At 39.9% G+C, this 14,738-nt stretch overlaps 1 protein-coding gene across 9 annotated transcripts in view; it reads left to right on the top strand.

The window, feature by feature from the left end:
• Rnf38 (ring finger protein 38) overlaps nt 1-14,738 on the top strand; it is a 118,069-nt gene that overhangs the window by 90,836 nt on the left and 12,495 nt on the right. For all 9 annotated transcript variants that reach the window (XM_036178405.1, XM_036178413.1, XM_036178411.1 and 6 more), the window contains 6 exons: nt 1,187-1,380; nt 4,293-4,506; nt 8,293-8,460; nt 9,715-9,885; nt 11,898-12,059; nt 12,809-12,915. In XM_036178405.1, coding sequence (XP_036034298.1) covers nt 1,187-1,380; nt 4,293-4,506; nt 8,293-8,460; nt 9,715-9,885; nt 11,898-12,059; nt 12,809-12,915 — 1,016 coding nt within the window. The remainder of the gene's footprint in view (nt 1-1,186; nt 1,381-4,292; nt 4,507-8,292; nt 8,461-9,714; nt 9,886-11,897; nt 12,060-12,808; nt 12,916-14,738) is intronic.

Below are 14,738 nucleotides of genomic sequence, written 5' to 3'. Positions count from 1 at the left end.
CTTCTGGCCTTCATCTCCCAGGTGTTAGAATTATACTGTAGGCTCAGCTCCATTTATTAATTTTCTTTGTCCCTAAAATCATTTGGCTTCTTACCTCTTTCAAAATATGACATTGTTGGGCCTAGAAAGATGGCTCACCAGTTGAAAGCACTTATTGCTCTTGCAGAGGACCTGGATTCAGTTCCCAGCACCCACATGGTTGCTAACCTTTTGTAACTCTAGTTTCACAGGACCTGATATCCTCTTCTGGTCTGCACAGTCATTGGATGCTCATGGTGCACAACACCCATACACATCAAATAAAAACAAACCTCTTTAAAAAAATAATATTATAGTATGTGTCTCTGTATATTTTGCTAATGTTTGATGTATTTGTGTTCATCACAAGTAACTATTTTGTAAACCAACCAAAAGTAGTCTAATGCCTAATAATTAGAACTTGGGAGTGTAGGTTAGAAATAGGAACAGTTCTTCCAAAAATACATAGCCATGTCAGATTTTAGCTAATTTGGAATTTTGTCAGTTTTTGTGAGACTTAATTGGGAATTGAATTGGTTAGGGAATCCTGGAGTTAGTAGCAGTTACATGATCATATGAATCTTATACGTACAGAGCTTACACTGTGACTTGGAGGATATTCTCAAAGTGCTATGACATTTTAAAAAGAATCGTCAGTCTTAATCAGTTGACTCTGTTTTATATAAACTTTATTTTGTCCATGTAACTGTCATGGAAGAAGTAACTGTAACAGCCCAAACAAGAATGGTAGAGATGTGTGATTTAGCATCGATTTCAGGTCTACTCAGGAAGAGGGGAGGGCCTCTCCCTAAGCAAACTTGTCATCACTACCTAAAGAATAATGGCATTTCTCAGGTAGGTTAGGACTGCTAGAAAGTCAGATGCTATATAAAAGTTAGCTGCTCAGTTGTAGACTTTATGTGTTGTTATCTAACATGGTAGTTTTTGAAACACTTCATTTTTCATTTATAAGTTATTATTGTGCAACCCCTTTTCTCTTTGCCCCTGCCCTACATTTCTTAATTTAGGATTTTTAATTTGGATTGATAGTGCAATGTATGTTCTTCATTTTTTCATGGCAACTTGTCTTTTTAAATACATATTGCGTATGCAGTAATGGGAAACTCTTACATGGTTTTTTCAGTTCATCATTTTGTTGCATTGGCAGAGTGAAGATAGTCCAAGTCCTAAGAGACAGCGCCTCTCTCATTCAGTCTTTGATTATACATCAGCATCACCAGCTCCCTCCCCACCAATGCGACCATGGGAGATGACATCAAATAGGCAGCCCCCTTCAGTCCGACCAAACCAACATCACTTCTCAGGGGAACGATGCAACACACCTGCACGCAACAGAAGGAGGTTAGTTGATTTCTGTCTGTTTCTTTACTCTCCTTCCACTGGTCAATTGGTGGATATTTTTTAAGTGTGAGCATATTTTTGTAGACATTTTATAAGTCTTTAAGTACATGCACATGTGTATATTCATGCATAAAATCATTAAAAGTTGTTTAGGTTCCTATCTTAGGTTATAAAGAGTTCATTAAGCTCTTCATTAGTAAGTGAAGAGACTGAAAGACACTCAAGTGATCTAAAGTCAGTCTATGCCATTATATATAAATTCAGCTACTTTATGATTTAGGACTGATTATGAAACTATAGCTTAAAGGTAGATTATTTACCCAGTATCCACAAAATCCTTCATTCAGTAACCCCCAACATAGAGCTTCTCATGGTCTAGTCTACACTCTAGACAACTGGAAAGTGTGTTCTGTTCTTCATAACTATAAGAATGTATTAGAACTTATAGATGGCCTGCTTCTGCCCTTCTGGTATTGTTCTGTCTTTTAAGTGCTGTTTATTGTTTTGTTTTTGAACAGAACTGGTGTGATGTTAGGATGAAATTCAGTTTGCATTTTCAGTAGAGCTTGGTCCTTGCCTTTTCTTCTCAGAGGAGTTAATTCTTCCTCAGCTCCTTGCCCTTTAGTTGCCAGAGATCACTACCTGATTTCAGGAAATCAATGTCTCATTTGGGTTGAGGTACCTATTTCCATGTACACAATAGCAGTTATCAGAGGAATAAATAATCAAGTTAGAAAAGTGTTATGAACTAAATACACCAAGAGCTCATGTGTTGAAGCTTTAACCGTCGTTATGGTTGTCTTTGGAGATGGGACTTTTGAGGAGGTTGTTGAGGTTGACTGAGGTCTTAAGGATGGGGCCCTTGCCAAATAGGGTTCGTATTCTTACAAGTAAAGGCATCAGAGAAGTCACCCTACCTACCATGTACAGACATGATGATAAGACACAAGTGTCTGTTAGCCAAGTACAGCGCTCATCAGAACACCAGATCAGTTACACCTTGATCAGAGACTGAACTTTGAGAGGATAAGGTCTTGTTTAAGACATCTAGGTTATGATGATTTGTTACAACATTCTGAGATGATTCAATAGGTCTTCAAACTACCATTAATATCCTAAATCAGCCAAAGTAAATCCATGTCAGAGTTATATTCTGTTTAGCCACTTAACACTTTTTAAATACCCAGTACTATATTAGGCAATTACATGGAAATATTTAAGTAAAGTGATGTGTGGCTACCAGGCAAATTATTTCATAGCTATTAAATACAAGTATGCAGAAATAGGATTGTCTATAAATGTTATAGCTTAAATACCTGGCTGTATATAGTCTTTTCCTATTTTATGGAAAATTTGTTTGTGCATTCAGAATATGGAAACAAATGTACAGTCAAAAAGATAACATGTAGCAACTCCTAGGTTAAAACTGGCCTCTCATAACTGCCCACCCCACCCCCACTGCCATGCCATGCTATGCCTTCTTCCTTCCCAGGGAGTATATTGGCAGTTTATGGATCCCCTGCTCATTGTAGTTTTGAAAAACACACACACACACACACACACACACACACACACACACACACACACACACACCTTTTCCCCACCCCACCAGGATTTCTCTGTGTAGCCCCGGCTATCCTGGAACTCATTCTGTAGACCAGGCTGGCCTTGAACTCAGATCTGCCTGGCTCTGCCTCCCCATCACTATGATATGCCATCACTGCCCAGCAACCTATATATATTTTTAAACAATACAGTTTGGGATTGTGTTTTCATTTAGACGTATTCTTCTTTGACTTTATTAAGCATTCAGTGTTTAATGTTGATGGAAACAGCATTTATTTTTACTGTGATATAATCTTACATTAAAGTATGACAGTTTATGCACCTACTATTGGTTAATAGTCACGTCTAGATCATTATTACTATAAAGAGCACAATTAGAAACCTTTGCACACACATCTCATTTAAATGTACAGAAAAGCCAGGCAGCGGCAATGACGCCCTTAATCCCAGTACTCGGGAGGCAGAGCCAGGCAGATCTCTCTGTGAGTTCAGGGCCAGCCTGGTCTACAGAGTGAGATCCAGGACAGGCACCAAAACTACACAGAGAAACCCTGGCTCAAAAACAAAACAAAACAAAACCCAATTGGAAAAAAAAAAAAAAAAAAAAAGATAAATGTACAAAAGTTGCACCAGATAAAAGACTAAGATAGGAAATGGATGATAGGATATGTTTATAGATGAGGTAATAACTAGCTTTTGTTTCTCAATTCGCAAAAAGAACCATGCTCTTCACTCATGGCAATACAAAGGAGGAGTGGGGGACACTTAGCACCCATAAAACAACAGTATGCATCACAACCCAGCAAATAAATATTCAAGAGTCCACACCAAGAATAAACAACTAAGCAAATAGATAAGAAGAACGTGCTGGCTTGAGCTGCCAAGATAGCTCAGAGTGTAAGAGTGCTTGTTGCCAAGTCTGACAGCGTGAGTTTGATCCCCAGGACCCACATAGTAAAAGGAAAGCATGAACTCCAGAAGGTTGTCCTCTGATCTGCATAAATACACCATGGCATGCATCACCACCTCCACCCCAATAAAAAAGCGTAAAAAGAGAGGAATGGTAACTTTTCTTACGAAATAATTTCATTAATAAATATAGAAATGAAGGTAATAGAAAATCCCCGTCAGAGTGACATAATGATCCCTGCAGAGCCATGCACGCTAAAAGCTACTGGTGAATTTTATATTTAAATTGGTCAGTTTTTAAGATTGATTTGGAACCATAGCAATTATTTATTACTTCAGCTTACCTTAGTATATATTATTTATAGATAACAGATAATACAGACTCGTAATTTGTAAACATAGTAATGACCTTCTTTTTGGCATTTATCCTATTATAGTCCTCCTGTTAGGCGTCAGCGAGGAAGAAGGGATCGTCTCTCTCGACATAATTCCATTAGTCAAGATGAAAACTATCACCATCTCCCTTATGCACAGCAGCAAGCAATAGAGGAACCTCGAGCCTTCCACCCTCCGAATGTATCTCCCCGTCTGTTACATCCAGCTGCTCATCCACCCCAGCAGAATGCAGTCATGGTTGACATCCATGACCAGGTACGGTAACAACGCCATGGAAACACAAACAGTAAAAGTTAGTGGCGCTTCAGTGGGAGTCATTGATTTTTGTTGTAGGTTTCTTTAATTCCTGAAATGTAGCTGTTTAAGTTCTCCATTCCTTTTAATAAAAGAAATTTAACCAGGTGTTGTAGCATACACCTTTGAACCCACCATTCTGCAGCAAATCTCTGTGTTTGAGGCCAACTAGGGCTACAGTGTAGTGGATAGCCATCCCAGCATTGGCCTGGAAGTTCCAACCCCCATTGAGGCTTCGGTAATGGTCACGCCCACAAGGCGGGGCTGAGGGAGGAAGCAGAAGACCCAGGATCGAGAGGAGAGGTCTCTCTTGGTTCTGGGACCCTGGACGCAGGAGGTAGACCGAGCAGAGTTCTCCAGAGAACACCGCCGGACTGTGCTGTACTATTGCCAGACCCTGCAACCTATCCCTTCATTTGTAAGTTACCCCACAAAATAAACCTCCCTTTTAGCTACGTGGAGTGGCCTTAATAATTTCACCAATACTACAGTGAGACCTTGTCTCTAAAAATAAATGAATAAATGAAAACATTATTTAATTTAAAATTCTACATAGGTTAAAAACTCAAAAACATTAATATGAAAGAAGAATCAGTCTTAACAAGTGCTTCAAAGAATTGTTTAAAGAAAATTATAAAATTGTTGAAGTAAAACCTGTGCAAAAGGTAAATATTTGGCTTGAAAGATCCAGTTTCTGTTGGTTCTCAATTAAAGCATAGACTATAGAGTTTTTAGTCCCAAATATAATTACAGTAGGTTTTTAGTATCATTTGAAAGGTTGGTCCTAATTTCTATGACACTATTTTTTTAAATCTATAATAATTGATATCAGGAAGAAGCAAACTGCTGCTAGTTGATTTTGTAAAGTTTTGGGTTTGTTGTTTTTTTTTTTTTTTTTTTTTTTTTTTTCTTTTCTTTTCTTTTAGAGAGACAAGGTTTCTCTGTGTAACCCTGGCTGTCGTGGAACTCACTTTGTAGACCAGGCTGGCCTTGAACTCACAGAGATCCACCTGCCTCTACCTGTCGAGTGATGGGATTACAGATATGCACCACCACTGCAGATGTGTTTTTGTAAAGTTTTGATTTTACTCAACCTCACACGTCTGTATTACTCAGTCCAAGGCAGCCCACAACTCTAAAGTACTACTTTCTGCCTTGCCTTTTAAGAAAAGAAGTTGTTGGACTTAACCCTTGGCATAAAGTTTCAAGCAAATGATTCTCTCCTACAATTTTCTTTTAATTTTGTTTATTTTATATGTGTGGGTGTTTTGCTTGCATGTATGTCTATATCTGCATGTATGTGTGCATATCTGGTGCTCGTGGAGGCAAGAAAAAGGTGTGAGATCCCCTGGAATTGAATTTACAGATGGTTAGGAGCCAATATGTGGATGTTGGGAATGAAACCTGGCTTCTCGGCAATAACTCTTCACCACTGAGCCATCTCTCCAGCCCCTGAAAATGATTTTTAATTGGCTCAGTAGAGACAGGTAAAGGCACATGAAGCCAGGCCTAACCATCTAAGTTCAGTCCCCAGAGCCCACGTGATTCAAGGAGAGAACCATTCCTGCAAGTTGTCCTCTGACTTGGGAATGCACCCTGAGCATGTGTTTCCAAACATAGCCGCACATAAATGTAATAATAATAATGGGGGTATGTTAGTGGCTCAGTAGATACTGGGCCTGTCCCACAAATTTGAGGAATGGAATTGAGATACACATAAGAACCAATTGAAGAGGTGGAAATAAAGCAGGTCGCCGGGACAAGCTACCTAGCCCAAGCTGAATCAGTGAGCTCCAGGCCACCAAACATGGTTTTGACAAAGTAGAAGAAGAGCCATGAGCAAATAGTGGAGGCTATGGAAAAGAAAGTCTAAATGGTTAATAACCTATGCCGAAAAATGTTTAACCTCTCCTGTTAGAGAAATGCAAATTTAAGTCAAGTGTACTATATCATTTCCCACTCTGATTTGCAAGCATGTTAGTCTTCACAGTCTGAGGAGAGATACTAGGAATTGGGTTCTTTTACATTACTGTTGGAGTGTGATTTACTTCATACGTACAGCCTGTGTAGGTGATTAGATGATAATTTTAAAATTTTGAACATAGGGCTGGAGAGATGGCAGAGTTGAGTATTTTCTGCTCTTACAGAGGACCTGAAATTTGCTCTTTAGCATCTAATTTGGATGGTTCAAAACTGCCTGCAACCCAGTTGCAGGGGTTCTGACAACCTCTGTCCTTCACAGATACATGCACATAAACACACAGGCACACACATATACATACACATTCAAATGATAAACAAATCTCTTTTTTTAAAAAAGTTGGAAATATATCCCCATCTCTTTACCCAATATGGTTTGAGATAAGTAATTAATATTACTACTATTATAAAACAGCATGGTGGTTTTTTTTAAATATAGTTGGCAAATATGTATTGGCAAATGTAATAACAATTTGAGTACCTTCATCATGACGACTGTTAACAAACAAGTATACTTGAAATATCTGATTAACCCCCCCCCCCGAAAAAAAGAAAAGAAAAGAAAAAAGAGGGGAAGGCATAGGGCTGCAGCACTAGGCTCTGGACCCCCTAAATCAGATTTAGTCTTTTAATACCACCGTTGTTTCATCTATGCAACTAATAAAAATCTTTTTATATTGGATGTGAACAAGCACACACATGCTTGGGCTGAAGAGAGGGCCCATCAGCTAAGAGCTCTGGCTGTTATTGGAGAAGTCCAGCATCCAAATCGACAGCTTCCAGCCATCTGTCACTCCAGTTCCAGGGGATCTGTTGCCTTCTTCTGGCTTCCATGGGCACTGCACCCACATATTCCATAGACATACATGCAGACAAAACACCCTCACACATATTTAAAAAACAAAATAAATAAATCTTTACAAAAACCACAAGCTTGAATTGTTACAAGAGATTTGTTTTTAGAAGTTTTGCTCTACAAGGCAGGCCAAAGAGTTAACCTAGCAGTAAATTGTTTTTTTAGATTGACTTATTTTATGTATGTTTTGCATACATATGTGTATGTGTACCACATGCATGCCTGGTGCCTGTGGAGGTCTGAAGAGGGTGTTGGTTCCCTTGGAACTAAAGTTATGAATGGTCATGAGCTACCATGTGAGTGCTGAGCAGGAACCGAAAGTCCTCTGCAAGAGCAGCTAGTTAGTGCTCTTAATCACTGAGCCCTCTCCGTCCCCTCTTTTCAGTCTTTGGCGAAAGGGTTTAGCTCTCACTCTGTGAGATCATGTAGATAGAGTTACCTTTCCCATACAAAGACAATAATTATTCTGGTTGAAACGACGGGAGGAAGCAAGGAATGGTGTCACAAACCAAAACTAGCACTGGGGAGGGGAAAGCCGGGGATCAGGAGTTCAAGGCCCAAGTTTGGCAACATAGTGAGAGGCTAACTTAAACTACTTCAGAAGGCTGTGTTTGAAAAAAGAAGTAACATGGAGGAAGTTCACTGTGAAAAATCTATATAGCAGATGAGGAATCAGTACATGTTTGGGCAGTCTCATTTAGCCCATGCTGTCCTTTAATAAACTGTAGAAGTAAAAATGACCTTGAATTTCTGGTGGGCTTGTTTCCACCCCCAATACCAAGATTTTCTGTTCAAGCCACCAGGCCTAGTTTATGTGGTGTGGCGTCAAACTCAAGAACTCACCTGACAAATACCCTACCAACTGAACTGCCTCTCCAGATCCTCAAAAGTTCTATTTTCTTTCTTAAAAGCTCCATCAAGGAACAGTTCCTGTCTCCTACACAGTAAGCACGGTGGCACCCCATGGGATTCCACTCTGCACAGGCCAGCACATCCCTGCTTGCAGTGCACAACAGGCCCCAGGATGCTCTGTGGTCTTCAGTGGACAACACCTACCTGTCTGTAGTGTGCCTCCTCCAGTAAGTCTGTGTCCTTAGTCTCATTATTATTTAGAATAGCATGCCAGCAGGGTTTGTTCCTGACTTGAAAGTTCAGTCGTCCTTCCTTAGGGTGGCTAAGGTTTAGGACTGCCTTTGTAGTCCACTTCCAAGTAAAAAGTTTAATTTACTGCACTGAAAATCTCAGCAGTTATAGTGACCATTACATAAAGTTAACTTTAAATTATGATACGTTCTATTTACAGTGATTAAAATATATCCATTTAAGTCTCTTAAACCATTTTTCTTCCTATATATAAACAGTTTATAATTAAACCTTGATAAAGATTGGCTTTAGGCTTAGTAATGTAATCTTCAGCAGTTAGCAATCTTAGCCCCTTCCTGGAGCTTCAGAGCACTCTGAGTGCCTGGCTTGTTCTTTACCATGAGAAACCTGTTAATGAAAATGCAATTATTGGAGCTGGAGAGATGACTCAGTTTTTAAGAGCATTAGCTGCTCTTCTAGAGGACCCGGGTTCAATTCCCAGCACCCAGATGGCAGCTTACAACTGTCTGTAACTCCAGTTCCAGATGATCTGACACCTTCACACCAATGCACATAAAACAAATTTAAGTAAATTAATAAAGAAAGGAAAATGCAATTATCTTCAATTTCTATAAACTTGATCTGGAAGGTAAAATTACTTGCTTAACATTATAGAGATAATGAAATTCAGGCTACTAATTTTTACCTCTAAAGCTTTATGCTTTATCTTGTAATGTTCTGACCCATAGTCCAACTTCCTTACAAAGTAATGCAGGTGGTTGAGATCCATAGTACCTCAGTAATGTCTTCAGAGAAAAGCACTTGGAAGTACTGAGTATGTTTAACCCCTGGTCGACCTGTGAGGTTAAGGCACATATCCATGTGTCATGGTTGGTTCAGCAGTTAGTTCGGTGACCCGAGCTGGGTTCAGGGACAGAATGAAGCATTAAGCTGTGTTTCCTAGCTGATGCAGTGAGGAGATTGTGAGGAAGAGGTTCTTTCCCTGCACGTACTCCCTCTCCTTTGTTTCATTTGTCTTAAAACAGTTGCCTAATTTGTAAGAATTATAAAGTACACACGACACTGTTTACCAATTTTAGCTGTAGATACCGAAATGTTCTAGTACTTATTATAAGTTAGACATTTTTGTATGAGTCTGGGGAGGTGTGGCAATTTGATTTATAGCTTTGTCAAGAAAATTGTATATTCTGACATTTTTAACCTAAAAGTAATGATTTTTTTCCTTACAGATGCTTCAGGCATGTTCAGTTCAGCACTTACCAGTACCATATGCTGCGTTCCCACCCATTATTTCTAGTGACCCATTTCTTATACATCCTCCTCACCTGTCTCCCCATCATCCTCCTCACTTGCCACCACCAGGCCAATTTGTCCCTTTCCAAACACAGCAGTCACGATCGGTAGGTATTGCTGCTCATGTTTCTAGTTTTCTCAGAATGTTTAGGTTAGGGTAATTAGTTTAGTAAATGTAAGCAATTGCCATTTAAGCACACTAAATCTGGTATTCTTACAGCTCCTTTTTGTTTGTTTGTTTTCTCAAGACAGGGTTTCTCTGAGTAATTTTGGTCCCTATCCTGGTTCTCACTCTAGACCAGCCTGGCCTCGAATGCCTCTGCCTCCTGAGTGCTGGGATTAAAGGCGTGTGCCACCACCACCAGGCTTCTTATAGCTCTTAAACAAATTAAAGGAGAAGCTGGAGAGATGGCTCAGAGGTTAAGAGCACTGGCTGTTCTTGCAGAGGTCCTGAGTTCAATTCCCAGCAACCACTCCTAGCAACCACATGGTAGCTCGCAACCATCTATAATGGAATCTGGTGCCCTCTTCTGGTGTGCAGGCAGAACATTGTATACATAATAAATAAATAAATCTTTAAAAAAAAAGAATTAAAGGAACTTATATAAATTAGTTTAAACATACTTTAGAGTTGGCTTATTTTTTTCTTAGTTATTTCAGTATTACTTACCTAAGTAAATTTTTGTTTCTTCATATCTGCTTTCTTTAAAAGCAAAGAAAAATTCCTACCAAATTGGTACTAGGGTTTTTTTGTTTTTGTTTTTTTCCATTTTATGTGATGATTTTTGAGTCTATTATGTGTGTGTGCATTCTGAGGTTGGGAGTTAGGGGATTGGGGGATTGGGCATGGCTCATGGAAGTCAGGAAACTTTGGAGTTGGTTTCCGCCTTTTATGTGCATTCTAGAACTTGAAGTCAGGTTGCCAGTATTGCTCAGTAAGCACTGGTTCCTTCTGAGCCATCTCACTGGCCTCTTTCATGTATTTCTCAATTGAAAAATGGAAACCTTATATTTGTCAATACTAACTTATTTAGAAAGGAGAGGAGAGAGGTGTGTGTGTGTGTGTGTGTGTGTGTGTGTGTGTGTGTGTATGTATGTATGTGTATGTGTACGTGTACGTACGTACGTACGTACACCACATGTGTAGAGACCTGTGCTTATAGAGACCAGAAGAGGGTGCCTCAGAGCCTCCTGGAGCTGAAGTTTCACTTTGTTGCGAGCCACCCAATATGGATGCTGGGAACTGAATTCTGCCTGGCAGAGCAACAACCTCTTAGCCATCTCTGCAGCCCCAAGAGCTTCCTTCTCCCTCCTCTCCTTCCTCTTCTTTCTCCCTTCTTCTTCTCCCTCCTCCTCTCCTCTCCTCCGTGCCCCCCCCCCCCCTTTCTTGACTAGTATGGTGTTTAGAGTTTTCTTTAACTCGGATTCAAGAGACATTATATTCAAAAGAAGCTTGGAATGAGGCCACCTGTTACACAGTTTGTTTTAAGCAAACACACCCCATGCAGTGAAGTTCAATGTGCTTTATAGTCGTGGTTGACTTGAGTGTTCACTGTACATTGAGTTGGAGTCTCCCTGTGTGTCCCAGGTGTCCTCAGTCAGTCCTCCTGTCTTCACCTCAAGTGTTAAGATTATAGGTATATGCTGACATACCCAGCCACAGTACACTTGAGAAGTCACATTTTGATTGACACCAAAGCTCATGATTTTGTACTAGAGCGAATTTCCATTGTACCTTACCCCACTGTTCCTGCTTCTGCCTTAATACACACACCATATGCTAGTTCACGGGGGTGGGGGTGGGGCTCAGTGTCTGAAAATTCTCTGTTGATGGGGTATTATGACAACTCAAACTTGAACTTCTATCTAATTGACTTACTGTGGTTTCCCTCCCATTTAAGAGATCGTCTGAGTAGTAAAAGACAAGTGTATTGTAATGAGTAAAGGAGATACTTAATGTGTACTTAACAAACTAAAATTACAGGTAGGGACTTTTGTGTCCACCTGTATTTCAGTTTGATATATCAAGACATCCTTGGCTTTGAAAATACTTTTCATTGTCTTATTATTTTTAAAAAAAACCTTCAGGAGTATATTGATTTCTTTTTCCTCTTCACAGCCTCTTCAGAGGATAGAAAATGAAGTGGAACTCTTAGGAGAACATCTTCAAGTAGGCAGTTTTACTTATCCCCCTTCGGCCCATCCCCCAACATTACCTCCGTCAGCTCCTTTGCAGTTCCTGACACATGATCCTTTGCATCAGGAGGTGTCCTTTGGCATAGTAAGTCGTCATGCATTGTTGTATTCATTTATTTGTTAGACAGCCTGTTCTAGTTGTTCAATGTGACTCTGGAAATGTTCCGAACTCATGTATTCTTAAAATCCCTTGTATGTCTATTTTAATCCTTGGTTGTTTCATTTATATTAACATTTGAAGAACTAATTAATGCCACTTAAACAATAAGTTTTTTAAAAACCAAGTAAATGGTGGTTGGGCATGGTGGCACAGGCCTGTAATCCCAGCACTGAGAAGGTAGAAGCAGGAGGATTGTTGCAAGTTACTGGCCAATCTGGGCTAGATGACAAGACTATCTTAAAAAATCAAGTTGGGAAGCTGAATCCCAGCACTCGGGAGGCAGAGGCAGCTGTATCTCTTGAGTTCGAGACCACCCGGTCTACAGAGTGAGTTCTAGGACAGCTAGGGCTGTATAGAGAGACTTTGTCTAAAAAACAAAAACAAAAACAAAAAATCCCATGAACGACACAAAAACCCAAGTTGGGACTAGTAAGGTAGCTCAGAGATTAAGGGTGTTTGCCATGTAAACCTGGCAACTTGATTCCATTCCAGACTTCTCACAGTGGTAGGAGGAGAGAACCAACTCCATAGGCTTGCCCTCTGACTGTCACATGAATGTTGTGACATGTACAGACGACATGCACACACAACAATTTTTTTTAGTCTAAAAAAAAGAAATTATTTGACACTGTTTGTAAACATAGAATAATCATTCTCACTTTGCTCTCCTATAGCCTTACCCTCCGTTTATGCCTCGGAGACTCACAGGACGCAGTAGATACCGATCCCAGCAGCCAATACCACCTCCCCCTTATCATCCCAGCTTACTGCCATATGTGTTGTAAGTTCCCGCTACTGAATTCTCTTGAGAGTCTGCTTTATGAATGCCTTCTCTGTGGCCTGTGACTTAGTATGTGTTAAAATATGTTAAGTGGTTGTGGGGCTAAGAGCCAATTAAGGAAGGAATGGGAGAGGAAAAAATCCAAGACAAATTATCTAGCAAATTATAAGGTGGAATAATTTAAAGTATGTGGCACTTACACAGTTAGAATCACTTTTTTTTTAGATTTTATTTTGTGTGTCTTTTGCCTGCAAGTGTGTATGTATACCATGTGTGCATACAGTGCCTGAAGAGGCCAGAAGAGGGCATTGGCTCTCTCGAACTGCAGTTAGAGATGGTTGAGAGTAACTGAGTAATGGGATCTGAACCCAGGTCCTCTGGAAGAACAGCAAGTGCTCTTAACTGCTGAGCCATCTTTTTAGCCCCTAGAGTCACTTCAAAACAAACAAACACCCTCCCCCTTTTAACATTTTATGCATGGTGTGGGGAAACACATGCATGCTACGACTTATATGTGAAAGGTCAGAGGACACCTTGGGAAGGTCTGTTCTCTCTGCCATAGGAATTCTAGGGATCAAACTCAGATGATCAGACTTGCTGGGAGGACCTTGATACTCAGCCATCTCTTAGGCCCTGGAATTACTGTGGATTATCCAGCTTTTGGTGGTATTTTTCTTGGAAAAGACAAGAAGTCAATTCTGCATTTTAGAACTAGGCTGTTAGGATTAAGTTTACCTGTCATGAACATTATGGGTTAATTGTAATTGTTTTTTTTTTTTTACTTTTTTATTTCTTTCTGACATTGTGAAGCATAGAAGTAGGCCAGGTCCAGGGTGGTTTGTTAGCTTTGGGTCTGTGGGAATGGAGTCTTCTGTCCTCAGTCGTAGGCAGTGCTCATGACCCTCATGCTCCAGCCAGCATGTCAGTAGACTCGTTAGCACGAGTGGGAATGGGAAGCTGTGTGGGAGTACGCTGTAATCCCGGAGTCAGAAAACTGAGGTAGGAAAGCAATCCTTAAATTTAAGGTCAGCCTGTTACACAAAAAAAGTACGAAGACAGGCAGGGTTCCTTAGCAAGACCCCATCTCAAAGAAATGCAAGTTTAAAAGGTTCCTCTGCCTACCTGCTTCTCTTGACATTTCCCAGAATGAAACACTATTGTTGATACTTCATTGGCTGGGACTTAGTCACATGTCTATAATTACTTTCTAAGACAGATATCTTAGATCAAATGTAATCTTTAAACTGCAAGTTATTTTTCTGATTATTTTAGTTACCCCTCCTCCCTCTTACCACGTATCTCCCTTTCCTATCTCTTTGTCTTAAAATAAGGTAATATAACCTCCCAACTTAGCTGAAAAAAAATGTTTCTATTTAACTTATTTATTTCCGCATTTCCAGGTAAATTTTAAAATCAGCATCCATTTTGTACTAAAAACTTTAAGCTTAATGGAGTTTAGTGTTAAACCCATAGATCAATATGGTGGAATAGTGATAACTAGTAATTTTTCTAGTCTACTTATATATTTCTGTTTATCCTAGCAGTTTTTATTATATAGGCCTTACATGTTCTGTTAAGTCTATCCCTACTCTTTATTGCATTGCGTTTATTAAATGTAAACGTGCACATATGCCTGTGTGCACACCTTGGCCACTTGTGGAAGTCAAGGCAGCTGTGGGAGTCAGGTTTTCTCCTCCCACCATCTGGGTTCTGGGGATCAAGTTCAGATTATCAGGCTTGACAGAGCTCCTTTACCTGCTGAGCCATCTCTGGCCTTCGCATTTATCTTGTTATACTGTTGTAAATGGCGTGTTCTGTTCCCA

The sequence above is a fragment of the Onychomys torridus genome, chromosome 2 (assembly GCF_903995425.1).
Source record: "Onychomys torridus chromosome 2, mOncTor1.1, whole genome shotgun sequence".
Taxonomy (NCBI): Eukaryota; Metazoa; Chordata; class Mammalia; order Rodentia; family Cricetidae; genus Onychomys; species Onychomys torridus.
The sequence above is the reverse complement of the archived record's forward strand: the minus strand, read 5'-3'. Positions and strand labels throughout refer to the sequence as shown.